Here is a 13,504-nt window from a genome sequence, read left to right on the forward strand (position 1 = left end):
GCACCAGTTAAAAGGGAACAGTTAAACGTGAGCTTTTTAAAGGAATAGGTAAACTAAGGAATAGAGCAAGAGATAAATAATAATTAATAATTAAAGTGGTGTATAAACACACAGTAAGTGAAAAAGGTGACTGAAGAAGAAACAGTCACTACATCATGCACCAGCCAAGAGATATCTCTCCAGTGTGTCCAGGGTCTGCCCTGGAGGCTCCTTCTGGTGGGACATCCTCAGAACATCTCAGGCAGGAGGTACCCAGGAGGAATCCTTGTCAGTGTCACTTCTACTGGCTCATTTCGATGTGGAAGAATAGTGGTTCTACTCTGAGCCCCTCCAAAATGGCCAAGCTCCTCACCCTATCTCTAAGGGAGAGGCCAGCCTACCCTTCGAGAAAGCTCATTTCCACAGATTGTGCAGTCCCGATCAAAAGTTTAAGAACACTGGGAAAAATGGCAAAAAAATCATATTTTGCATAGTTGGATCTTAACAAGGTTCCAAGGAGAGCTTCAACATGCAACAAGAAGAAATCGAAGTGAGAGAAAACATTTTTTGAGCATACAATTTATTGAAAACAGCAAGGCCATGTCCACACTAATACGTTTATATTTGAAAAGACATCATTTTTCTCTCCTTTTTGGCCTTCCGTCCACACTGAGCTCTCCAAAGCGGATACATTTGAAAATGCCATTTTCACATCACAGTGTGGACTGCATAACCACAGGCTTCCGGAAACGATGACGCATTTTAGTCAAATGATGCAGTCATGTGACCAATTAAACTAAGACAGCGGAGGGCATTATACTGCATTTGTTTTGTTTGCTCTCAGATTTGACAGCACTAGACAAGATTAATATCAGTTTGTACATGCTCCAGATAGCTTTTCTTCAAATTCTTTAACTCTCACTCGCTTTTGCAACTTTGTACTTTTGTGTTACTCGCAGCGACAACTCCACCTCATTGTCAGACCATTTAAAAAACTCGGTGATTTTCTCAACATTTTAGCATGACCTTTCAAAGAGCCGGAAAGTAAATAAACAACAGACAGAAATGACGCAGGTCGAATTGTCCTTCGTTTCATGCATGCACAAAACAGGAATGTAAGCGTTTTCCGTCGTTTCGGTGTGGATAATAACTGTTCGGAAACGATTGAAAATGATAGTGTGGACGCGGAGCCTTTTTAGCCTTTTTCAAATTTATCCAGATTAGTGTACACGTAGCCTTAAACTGAAACAAGCTGTTGTACAGCTGATTAACAGTTTAGGACCACGCATCCAAAAAAAACCAGACTCCCCAGACTGCCGAAGCACCTTGCACAGAATACTCTGAGGGACACAGTCAAATGTCTTTTCCAAGTCCACAAAACGCATGTAGGGTGGTTGGGCAAACACCCAAGCTTCAGGAACTCATCCACTTACAGGCCCTGCAACCAAGGAGCTGTTTAGGTGCCTCCGCGACTTCACTCCTACCACCACCTAACAATGCCCTCAGTTGAAGCAACAGCAACACTCCACCATGTTGGTAGAGCAGGACTTTCCTGAGTCACCTGATGGTTTGCCATAATTGCTTTGAGGCCTTACGAAAGTCTCAAAGCAATTACTTAGGCCATAGAAAAACTTTTCTCCCACACCCAAGTTTTTGCTTCTCTGATGGCTCCCTTCACCTCTGGTGTCCACCAGCTTGCACCAACCACGTGCTAGGAGTAATTTATGTTATACATGATTCCCTTAGTGAGTATCATTAGAAGATATAGCATGTATTTTCACTGCCATTCAAAATAAGTCTAACTTTACCCATCCATTAATCCAAATAACCATACTAATTATTAAACTGCATGAATGTCTTAAAGGCATAAAGAACAGATGACCTCTAATTTCATCCATCCATTCGCTTCCGCTTATCCTTTTCAGGGTCGCGGGGGGCGCTGGAGCCTATCCCAGCTGTCATAGGGCGAAAGGCGGGGTACACCCTGGACAGGTCGCCAGTCTGTCGCAGGGCTAACACATAGGGACAGACAACCATTCACACTCACATTCACTCGCACATTCACACCTAGTGACAATTTGGATTAATCAATTAACCTATCCCCTCAATTAACCTATCCCCTATCCTCTAATTTCATGCTTCTAAATTCAGATAAAGCTGAGGATACTGTACTTGGCCCTAATAACCTTTAAAATATGGTATCTAACCAGATGCTTACTCTTTGCCTCGCCCTCCAGTAATGTTGGAGTCACATATTGATTGTTCGCTGTTGTGGTGTAATTTTCTGCTACCCTCCCTCTCCTTGGAATCAACCTACCTGCTTCTACAGTAGAATCATAGAGCAGATTGTTTTAAAAACCCTTTGGATTGTTTTTCCGACTTTCTTTGTGTTGTTGGCATTGTGTTCATAATTTGGTAAGGTAGACAGGACACCTGCATGACATTTTAGATGAGTTTTTTTTATTTTTCTATTTCTTTTGTGTGTGTGAGAGAATGCAACAAATACAAATATGAATGAAAGAACATTTTGTATATTTAAAGTAAAAAAACCCTACAAATATTAAATCTAAAAGTGCTCAGTATACTTTAATTAGTGTGTGCAGATATGCTATAAAGGTAATATACACAACACTGTACAAAAAATAGAGGGCAAAATGGAGAGCTAATTCATTTACTTCCATCATCTTCTAGGGATACTCCATTAATCTGAATCTCTTATAAAACTGTGATTTCTTCACTGTCTGACTGTGACAGTTCTGATTGTTTGCCTGACTCTGATAGAGTCGAAGGGTTACGATGATGACAACAGAGATGCGACTCGTGGTTGTATGGTGCAATCCTGCTCAGCCTGTGGCTGTACGTGCTGCCCACATCAGTGAGATCTGGGTGGGGATTGGTTTTGGTGGGGAGGGTTTGCTGCCGACAGCCGCCCGTTGACAGCAGCTCCCTCTCCTTGGAGTTTCTCCATTTCATCCTGCGGTTTTGGAACCAGATTTTCACCTTCACATGACACAAAAAATAGGTTAACATCAAGTAGAAAATATCTCTGTGATTCAAGTTTGAACTACTAATGGTGGCCAGCTGGTAAGTTCCTGCTCTTTCAGTATTTAATGTATACTTTTTTTCATATGCAAACCAAAGAAAAGAACCAAACCATATTCCGTACTTCTCTTTTCTCTGATTTATTTCCCCTCACCCTCCTACAGGCCAGAAAGATAACAGACTCTCCCTGAGCAGATAATATTCTATGAGCAAATAGTTGGCAACAGTGGAGAGAACCTACACCACTTTAAAAGAAATTTAAATAAAGGAGAGACCGTAGGTTTTTTATTTATTATGTACTGTACATCCATCCATTTTCTACAACTTATCTGGGTTTGTGTTTGCAATCACCTTAAACAGAGAATCCTAAACTTCCATAACCCCAGTCACCTCTTCAAGTGGTTTCACAGCCAGTCTAGAAATACAATCTCTCCAGCGAGACCTGGATCTGCCTCAGGACCTCCTTTCCGTAGGGTATGGCTGAAACAGCTTACCTAGGAGGAGTCAAGGAATCATCCTTTTTGATGTGGAAGAGCAGCTGCTCTACTCTTCACCTTCTCTTAAGGGACAGCCCAGCCACCCTTTGTAGGAAACTACACTTGTATCCACAACCTCATTCTTTCTCTCCGAGTTCATGAGCTTATGATTACAGTTGAGGGTAGGAGCATAAACTGACTGGTAAATCAACAGCTTCACCTTTAAACTAAGGTCTCTTTGCACCACAACACATTAGTACAGCCTGTGCAGAGCCAATCCATCTGTTAGTCTCATGCTTCACTCTACCCTCACTTATGAACAACACCCCAAGATTCCTAAAATTTGAACAAATACTTTTCTAAGTAGGCTGAGGAATGTGATCTCCCTGTAATTTGAGCACACCCTCCAGTACCCTTCCTTTAAAAAGGGGGACCAACATCCCAGTATGCCCATCCATAGCCACCGCTTCAGACCTGCACACAGCATTGGGAAGACATGTCAACCAGGACAGCCACACAACATCCTGAGATTTAAAGAAGTCTGGGCAAACATCATCTATCCCAGGGGCCCTGTTACTGAGCAGTTGATCAACTAAATTTGTGACGTCACTCCCAGTAAGAGGCCACTATTCCCCTTCATCCACAGACTCTGCTTCTATTACACATATCTTGACACTGGGATTGAGGAGATCCTTAGTGTGTTTCTTCCACCACTTTACTATATCCTCAGTTGAGGTCAGTAGCGTCCCCAGGACAGTTGTATTAAGTGTGAGTAGAGCACCAGTTCCCCCTTCTGAGTTGTCTGAAAGTTTGCCAGAATTGCTTTGAGGTCGACCAAAAGTATTTTTCCATGGTCTACCGAAACTTCTCCCACATCTGATTTTTCGCATCAGCCACTGCCAGAGCTGAACTCCACTTAGCTTGTAGCTACCTCTACAGACCCACAGTCTAACCAAGCCCAATCCTTCTTCAGCCTAAAAGCTCCCTTCACCTCCACTGTCCACCACCTGATTCTCAGATTATCACAATGATAGTCACTAGCAACAGTGCAGCTGCAACTCCTTGGCAATAGAGGTGTGGAACATGCTCCACCCAGACATTGAGTCTGGGTGGAGCATGACCCTGGCAGTGCTTTGATTGCATTCAGGCTGAAATGAAAAATATGTACATATCTAAGATATGTACATGAAGGTTCTCAGTCATCCAGTTCATCGTAGTCTAACTTCTTTAAGTTGTTTGAAGACGTTTCACCTCTCATCCGAGAAGCTTCTTGAGTTCTAGGGTCAAATGGTGGAAAGTCCCAGATTTAAACCCCATGAAGGTGGCTCTTCTATGTTGTGCCATGCGCTTGTGAAGTGGCTGTTTTGTTTCTCCAATGTAGAAGTCAGGGCATTCTGGACAAAACTCCAAAACACAAACTGCGAGGAATGCCCAGACCTCTACATTGAAGAAACAAAACAGCCACTTCACAAGCGCATGGCACAACATAGAAGAGCCACCTTTATGGGGTTTAAATCTGGGACTCTCCACCATTTGACCCTAGAACTCAAGAAGCTTCTCGGATGAGAGGTGAAACGTCTTCAAGCAACTTAAAGAAGTCCAGACGCTTTTCTCTCCAAGCTCCTTAGACTACGATGACCTGGATGACTGAGAACCTTCACAGACACATTTTTTTCATTATTGTGATTATTATAATAATTATCCTATGAGTTTCATTTTGCATTATTCAGAAATATCAATATATACCATTGATCAATGGTCATAACAATTTGCATATTTTTGATCAAGGAACTGACCTCACAGCCCATTGTTCGCCACTGGTGCTAGTTTCAGTCATTATGCAAATGCAGTGTTTAAAAGGTTGGGGAAACCTGCAGTCAGCTGAGACTGAAGAAGTCACTTGGATGAATGATGAAAGTTTCTCCCACTGAAAACGCTACGTCCAGATGAACAGAATCAACTTCTTGGGATAAGATTTATTGTTATGCATGTTTTTATTTTATACAGTGTCAAATGAATAACTAAAAAAAACTACTAAAACTAGAACTTGAACCACTGTTCCCACATAAACATGTTTTAATAGCACAAATACCATTTACTGAAATTTGTAATCATCTCATAACCTTTATCACTATTCCAAAGAAAATAACTTTGGCATCTAGTCTAAGGAGCTTGGAAAGAAAAGCATCTGGACTTCTTTAAGTTTCCTGAAGATGCTCCGGATGTTTTTCTTTCCAAGCTCCTTAGACTACAATGCCCTGGATGACTGAGAACCTTTACAGACAACTTTTGCATGTCTTCCAAAAATATAATCAACCGAGTGTTAATTTTTTTTTTTTTTACTATTGTACAAGATTCCTCATGGCCATGACTGAATAAATAAATGTCAAATCACAGTGTTAGTAATGGTCCAAAACCATGATGTGGTGTGTACCTGGGTGTCTTTAAGATCCAGTTTACTGGCGAGCTTCTTCCTGTCTGGTTTGCTAATATATTTTTGCTTCTCGAAGGTTCTCTCCAAACCTTTTCTTTGGAGGTCTGAGAACACAGCCCGCCGCAGCATGCCCCTCCTGGGCTTCCCTCTGGGGCTTAGGGGCCATGAAAATGTTCCTGGGACAGGAACCACAGAGGCAGAGGCTAGATGGACAAAACATAAGAGAAACAGGAGATTTTAAGAGTCGGGCAATGATTGGGTAGTCTCGACATCTAAAAGAAAAAAAATGCAACAAGAAAATGGGAGTGCAACAGGCTGTTTTACAGCTGATCAAAAGTTTAAGATCACATGCCTTTTTTTGAGCACGTGGTCCTAAACTTTTCATCAGTGGTAAAACAGCATATTTCAGTTTAAGGGTTGTTTTCAATAAATTGCATGCTCAAAAAAATGTTTTGTCTCACTCCAATTTCTTCTTGTTGCATGTCGAAGCTCAACTTGGAAACTTGTTAACGTCCAACCATGCAAAATATGATTTTTTGCCATTTTTCAAATGTTTTTAAACTTTTGACCGGGACTGCATAATGCACAGAGGCTCTTGACTTATAATAATGTTCTATGCAGTCCTGTGGAAAGTTATATATTTAAAATATATATATATATTATACATTATATTTTCCTCTCTGATTACTCTGGTACAAAATGACCGAATTACTTTACCTTAAATTAACACACTCCCGGAAGAACACAGTAAGAGAATTCCAGATAAAACTTTTAAATTCAACATACAAATTAACCTTTGACCTGCCATCGGGTTTTATTACGTGCTGTCGGGGAAAATTTCAAGTCTTCTTCATGCAGATGACTAGTCTCAGGTCTGAGATCAGCAGCTTTCTTAAAACACCAAACTAAGTAATTACTTACGCTCCTATATAGTGACACAGTTACATGGATGATTAATCCCTTTGACTCTTTGTTTTTAATGTTATCAATAAAACAATTGCAGCTTTCACTGACAGCACGCAATGTGGTACTTTAGTCTTTACACTTTTTAAAAGTTAGAATACAAAGTGAACATATAGGAAGATTTGTCTGTTGTCACTGGGTGATGCTGAGGTCTGAATCTGAGGGTAGCTCCTCAGAGCACTGCACATGTAACGTTGTAAACAATACCTCATTAAGAATAATCCAAACTTGGTTTCAAATATTCAGGTAAAGAAAAACTCTTTAAAAAAATCTATAAATAAAACTACAGAATCTGTGCTGTAAAATTCATCAGAGGAAAAATTCAACATAGATTTTGACTACATAAATATTAGGCACTGCTATTTTAATCCAGCTTCTTTTACTTTGTATACATAAGCTGTGTTAGTGACAAACTGAGATATCAGAACCTGGAACTTATTTTACGGGCAGTTTGAGTGAACAATACTACAGAAACATTTTCAGTCCTCAGTTATTCATCTTCCGTTAAAACTATGTTAAATCCGCCGTTAATGGGGGGTTGTTGAAGTGTAGGCTTTTTAAATGTGGTGTTACTGTGCTTACAGATGTGGAGAGTGAGAAAAGATGCTGCTGTTTGCACATATTTAATAATAACCTCTGCACAGGAGCTGAACAAGAGTCCAGCTTGTTGCTCTTACAGTATAATACTCATAAAAAAAACAGAGTAATGGTAATTAGTTAGTGACTGAATAGACCAGTGACATTTCTCTGTTTCTTATAAAGACCATTTCAATGTCTCATCTTCAGCTACTGGACTGAACCTACTTCAGTTCATTACAGTCAGAGCAGCAGAGCAAATGTCTGAACTACAGCACTGACTTTAACGAGCCTTCAAGTTCACAGTGGTTTCTTGTTTCAAGTCAAGGAGGTGATGTGAAAAGAGAAAACCATCTCCGAATTGAGGAGGGGCCTAAGGGTACATCTTTTGTCATTGTATTACAACTACCAACAAAATAAAATCAACTACTAACATTTAAAAATCAAGTGCCCTCATGCAGTTATGTGAATAAAAGCATGTAAAATCTCAGCTGGTGTCATAGCCTTTGGATGGGTCAGAACTCGTTACCCAGAAAAATTAGGTTTTGTAAACTGTAAAAGGGCATTTTTAAAATTAAATAATGATTGTCTACTAAATAATATATAATGAGTAGAATAATAGATAATGAGGAGAAAGAAGAAGAAAAACAAACCAAACAAAAACACACGAGACTTCAACTTTAGTATTGTGGTATAAAGGCACGTGTATTTGTGCTATCACCACTCCATGTGCTCCTCTGAAATTCAGATGGTTGGTACTAACAACCAATGCAACTTAGCTGGAAGACTTGTCGGCTTTATGACAAAGGAATGTTGTGTACCAGAACTGCAATTGTGTAACGGTGTACTGTTTTTATGTATTATGGTAAACTGACTGTTTATTATATAGCACTTTTCTACCTAAGCACTCAAAGCACTTGAGCACAAAATGCCTCGTTCACCCATTCATACCGGCAATTTTTCCCATGCTTAAGTGTTTTCTATCTAACATTCACACAGCCAGATGGAAGAATCAGAGAACAACTTCGGGTTAGTATCTTGCCCAAGGATATTTAGCATGCAAACTGGATCAGCCAGGGATCAAACCACCAACCTTTCGATTAGTAGATGACCTGCTCTACCTCCTGAGCTACAGCCAACCCGATCATTATGTAACTCAAGTTCATGCATGCATTTTGGGTTATTTAGACCAAAAAACTCAATTTTGCTCTACAAGGGCCTGATATCCACTTACAAGGACATTATGCTGACACTGTTCTTTCAAAATTTTAAACAAATATCCTCATATGTGGCTCTTATTTGTCTTAAAAACCAAAATAAGGTGAAAAAAAATCTGGTAATTCTTTGTTTTTACAAATATATGCCCAAATATCAAAGAGAAATTAAAAATGCATGCAGTGGAAGAGTTCAGGTCTTAGGAGGTTAAGGCTTTTTGGACCATTAGACAGCTAACGTGTTGTAAAAAAAACCAACACAAACTCCCAAGTTTTCCAGAACTAAACTTGCCTTATAATGGATTTACACACTAAACATGTTGCATTTCTGTTTCATCCTAAAATTCATCCTAAAAAAAGTTCGACATTAACCGATGATGGTCCTGGTGCTGATGTTTTCAAACAAGAAAAGTAAAAAGCAGAGATTTTGCATTCATCCTGTTCTACAATTCTCATGAGAAGGCAGCAGCAGTTGAAAATGTCATAGTTTGATGCAGGAGTTGAAGGTGTATCAAAGCCGCTTTCACACATATTTCAGGACGCCAATGGGGCAGTTTGAGCCTTTGTTGGCAGAGTTCAGACCACATCTGAGGAGGCAGAGAAATCATTTCGGAGACCCAGAGTATCATCTAGCAGTGTGTCTGAAGTAAAATAGTATTGGAAATGCCGCACATTTCCATTTCCTTTTTTTTTTTTTTTGTCCAGTGAAATTACACAGTCGGTGTGAATGGCTGCATTTATTCATGGAGTTACTGCTGAAAAGGAATAAACTGACACATGTGGCTTTGAGGCAGTTTTATTAATTTGCAACCAGTTTGCTACATGTGTCAGTTGGTCTTTTTTAGCAAAACAATTAAAAGTAAATTCATCAGTCACTCAGTATCATCTGATATCATTGTAGTATCTGGATGCACATAACTAAGCTGGCTTGTTAGCTTGGGCAAAGAGTGTAACAGGGGAATGAGTGCTAGTGCAGCGCCACTGCATTGGTGTGTTATAGTAGAGAGAGATTTGATGAAGCTGTCAATAGACTAGTCAGTCTATGTTGCTACCCTAACTTAAGACCAGACACTGTGGGTAATAATTAAAATAATATGATTGTGTGTACATGCATCAGAGATTAGTTTCACATTTGGAGAAAAGGGTGAGGAACTTTGTCATTTGAAGGTCAGATCAGAGCCACTGTTTCTCTACACTGAAAGGAACCAGCTCTAATGATTGAGGCATCTGAATCTGGCCTACCTCTTTAATTTAATTAATACCATCTTTATTACTCAAAATAAATGAAAGAAGGGATACATTACATTAAATTAAACTGAATAAACAAAAGACACCAATTCTGTGTGAATAAAATCAATTACATATTATTAGCACAAATATTTGGTGCCATCATTTTAATTTAAAGCCTTCTTATTTTAGTTGGCTATAACTGATTGTATAAGATTATACTCCCAAATGTTACAGGGAAGAATTCTCCATGAATAACTGAGGTGTTCTAAAATCTTTCATCTCTGCATCACAGTATCTTGGAAAATGGATGTGATATTTCCATAGGTAAATATCAGCCTGATATCAGTTAGCTACAAAACTATATGTCAACATCTCTAATGTTAAATAATTTCTTTGGAGGCGCCGATGCCAAAGGATCATGAAATGCAAAAAATCCAGGCCCATTATTTTCCAGGCATTTCATTTCATTTAGTGTCCGTTTGTAGCCATATGATGTGCGTGTGAATATGGTAACAAAGTGAATGCATTTCTTTTCTCACTGAACAATCAAAACACTTTAAGTGGACATCAAGTATCCTTTAGTTAGAGCCCATCAGAAAGTAAATGTGATTATGAGTCAAGAGTCAAAGTCATGTTTTCTCCCTTATATCTTCAAATCACACACATTATATAGTAGTTTACAAGCTGCAAAAATCAAAATCAAAAATCCTTTGTTTAAAAAGACAACATAAACATTCCTAGTCCACCTACCTGTGAAATCAGAGGCTCTGATGCAAGGATAAAGGCTTCTGTCTAAAAAAGGCAGAGAGAGCGACTTTGTCTGAAGATTCTGGACTGGAAACAGAAAACAGATTCGCATCCACAGGCAGATTAGGATTTTAACATGAAAAGAGATATATATACACAGATGACTGTTAATAGCAGTGCCACTGAAAGGGCAGCTCAGATCTAACCTCATCAGACGACTGTATTGGACGATTGGTGTTCACGTGTCCATTGCTTAACTTTTATTAAATTGGTTAAAAGTTAAAAACTTTGCTTTTACTTTTGAATGAAGGCCTGAATTCGTCAGCGCTACTTTCACCATTTTTTTTTACTTTTAATTACGTGGTAGTGAAATACACTGCTAATTGTTTGTAGAAATTTAAAAAAAATCATAAGACAATAATAATAAACAATATTTTTATGCTAATTCATTCACTAACAGCACTTTCAAGTCTCCGATAAGTCAATACAGATCGCTCTCTGTGTGTGTGTGTGTGTGTGTGTGTGTGTGTGTGTGTGTGTGTGTGTGTGTGTGTGTGTGTGTGTAAATGTATGTTAAATTTATGGAGAGAGGGGCAGAGAAAGAGATCGGTATCAGAAACTCACGACTCCATGTAGAAGGTGCCAGGATCGTACCGACGCCGAACTTCAGGTAGTCCGGGCTGGCTGCGTACACAGATCCGGGGCTGCTGCGGCTGAGTTGACCGGATGTCTCCGTGCTTGGTTCTGTTGTACGTGGAAAGGACCTTGACCCCGCACTGAACGGCAGAATGTCTCCGGAACTAAGGGACGAGAAAGTTCGATGTATGTAGCCGACATGTTGGCTTATGTGATCTTCTACCAGAAAGCCGGTTCCTCTTCCCTGAGCCGCCGATTCGCTCAGTGACGCGGAGAGAGTAGCAGGGACACGCAGGAAACCCGGGTAAAGAGTAGGCGACAGAGCAGCGCAGGGAAACATCATAGTTGTCCGAACAAAATTCCTGTTGTCCAGCAGAGATTTCTTCAGGAGAAATAGGGAAGTCCAGCGACCTGCTCGGTGGCTCTTCGTCCTCGTAGGGTTTTATACCGATTCCACAAACAAAAACGCACACACTTGTGCACGAACGTGTGCGCGCGGACAAGTTCAACCCTCAGCCCATCTCTCTGCCTCATTGGAGAGTTTACACCCTTTATGGGAGTGCTCAAACACCCATAAATTTCATCACAGGACCTCTAAAAATAAAACTTTTCAAATGTTATATTCCAGTTTCTCTGCTGGAGCCAGTAGAGGTTACAACTCAAGTCCAGTGTTCTTGATGTCAGGGTATTACTAATGCACTCACGCCTGCGCCAACATCTACACAGTGGCTTGTAATTGATAAATAAGATGTCCCCACAAAAAAGGAGATGAAGAGGCATATCTGTTATTCAGTTTCGGGACACATTTTACCTGTAAGCATTAGCCAGGAAAAATGCAGATTGTTCTGTTAATGCAGGCCATTGCTGTGAAGTAACAAAAAAGAAAAAAGAAGAAAAAAGTGTTGGTTTGTTCTCTAAACAGCCTAAAAATGTTACCTTTTTGGACTAGATTGTTAGAGAATATTAGCTAATTTTACCTTTCTGAGCTGAATGTCTGCTGGTGTATGTTAGTTGCAAGCCAGGAGCTCATGTAACATCTCAGTTTCCTATTCTGGTCCAACAATCATGGTTGTTTGTTTACATTACAGGAGCGCTATAGAGAGCAAATCAAAGGCATGTTACCGTCAATGGCCGACAGCAGACTATATTCAGTTAGAACATTGTTATAAAGTGATTATAAATCAACTTTTGTTGGGTTGTAAATTCTGTTTCACCATTACATTTACATTTTGGTGACAGCTATAATTAAAGTAAAATGAGCTGTGTTTATATTGTTAAGAGACAGAGAAAAATATCCTCTCATCTGCTTTGGTACAAATTGTTCTTTAACTTAGTTTGGAAAAAACAACATAATCAACATGATTGAGCCTTTTTTAAAGCCTCTTGCAGCTTTTGCATTTAGACTTATGATCCGAATGCACTGTTGTGCCAAACACGTTTTTCCAAGAAACACTCTATAAACTCTCCTTGCTTTTGTTTTTCTTTTATTTATCTATTTATGTATTATTTATGTTATTATTATTTACATTGATGCATGTGGAAAATAACAATGTCAGAGCTGAAAAAAGACAGAAAGAAAAAAGAAAGTGGATGAAAAAAGAAGAAATACCATAAGAAAAAAAGCACAACGGGTCACCAACCTCTGACCCTGTGCGAAAAAACATAAAATAAACAAACAGCACCTGGAAGAGAAAAAAATGCAAATAAACAAATCAGCAGTCTTGTTGTGTTTTGTGTGTGTGTGTCATGAAATTTACTTGATAATGAGGTTAACAACATCTGACTACACTGTGACTTGATAAGCCAACAGGGCTACAGTGTTTCTTCAGAACCCCTAGCAACAATGAAATCCTAAAGCAAACAATTCAGTTCAGTTTTATTTATATACATTGTTGCATCAAGATACTTTATATTGCAAGGTAAGATAAGGATGAAGACAGGACAAAGACATGCTGTGGAAGACAAGAAAACACTGTCTCTCCACCTCGTTCCTCTGCTATCCTGGTTTGTGTGTGTGCATGTGTGTCTGTGTGTGCTAGTTTTTGTGCAGTGGCGGAACTTTTTGAAATTTTTGTTACATACACCTGCTGGCAATCACACACCTGCCTGCAATGACCCTGTCAAGAGCCATTATTTAAGGGAGTGGCTGAGCAGCAGACAAATTGGATTATGGAATGATTTACAAATTGTAAATACCAACTGAGCTG

General features: G+C 39.4%; 1 protein-coding gene across 1 annotated transcript; it reads right to left on the reverse strand.

The window, feature by feature from the left end:
- Positions 1–2,429: 2,429 nt before the first annotated feature.
- LOC309709756 (homeobox protein DBX1-B-like) lies at positions 2,430–11,857 on the reverse strand. The gene is made up of 4 exons (XM_082538576.1): positions 11,286–11,857; positions 10,665–10,748; positions 5,932–6,134; positions 2,430–2,979 (listed from the first exon to the last, which is right to left on the reverse strand). The coding sequence occupies exons 1-4, from the start codon at positions 11,638–11,640 to the stop codon at positions 2,695–2,697; spliced, it is 927 nt and encodes a 308-aa protein (XP_082394702.1). The 5' UTR covers positions 11,641–11,857; the 3' UTR covers positions 2,430–2,694.
- Between the last annotated feature and the right edge of the window lie 1,647 nt (positions 11,858–13,504).

The sequence above is a fragment of the Aulonocara stuartgranti genome, assembly GCF_965226115.1.
Source record: "Aulonocara stuartgranti genome assembly, chromosome: 7".
NCBI lineage: Eukaryota > Metazoa > Chordata > Actinopteri > Cichliformes > Cichlidae > Aulonocara > Aulonocara stuartgranti.

What these genes read in the sequence shown, in the direction of transcription:
- LOC309709756 (XM_082538576.1), bottom strand. Translation starts at nt 11,640, where the DNA reads ATGATGTTTCCCTGCGCTGCTCTGTCGCCTACTCTTTACCCGGGTTTC. An exon ending in CAGAGCCTCTGATTTCACAG is followed by an intron (nt 6,135 to 10,664) that starts GTAGGTGGACTA and finishes TTGTCCATCTAG; the next exon opens with CCTCTGCCTCTGTGGTTCCT. An exon ending in TGGATCTTAAAGACACCCAG is followed by an intron (nt 2,980 to 5,931) that starts GTACACACCACA and finishes TGTCATGTGAAG; the next exon opens with GTGAAAATCTGGTTCCAAAA.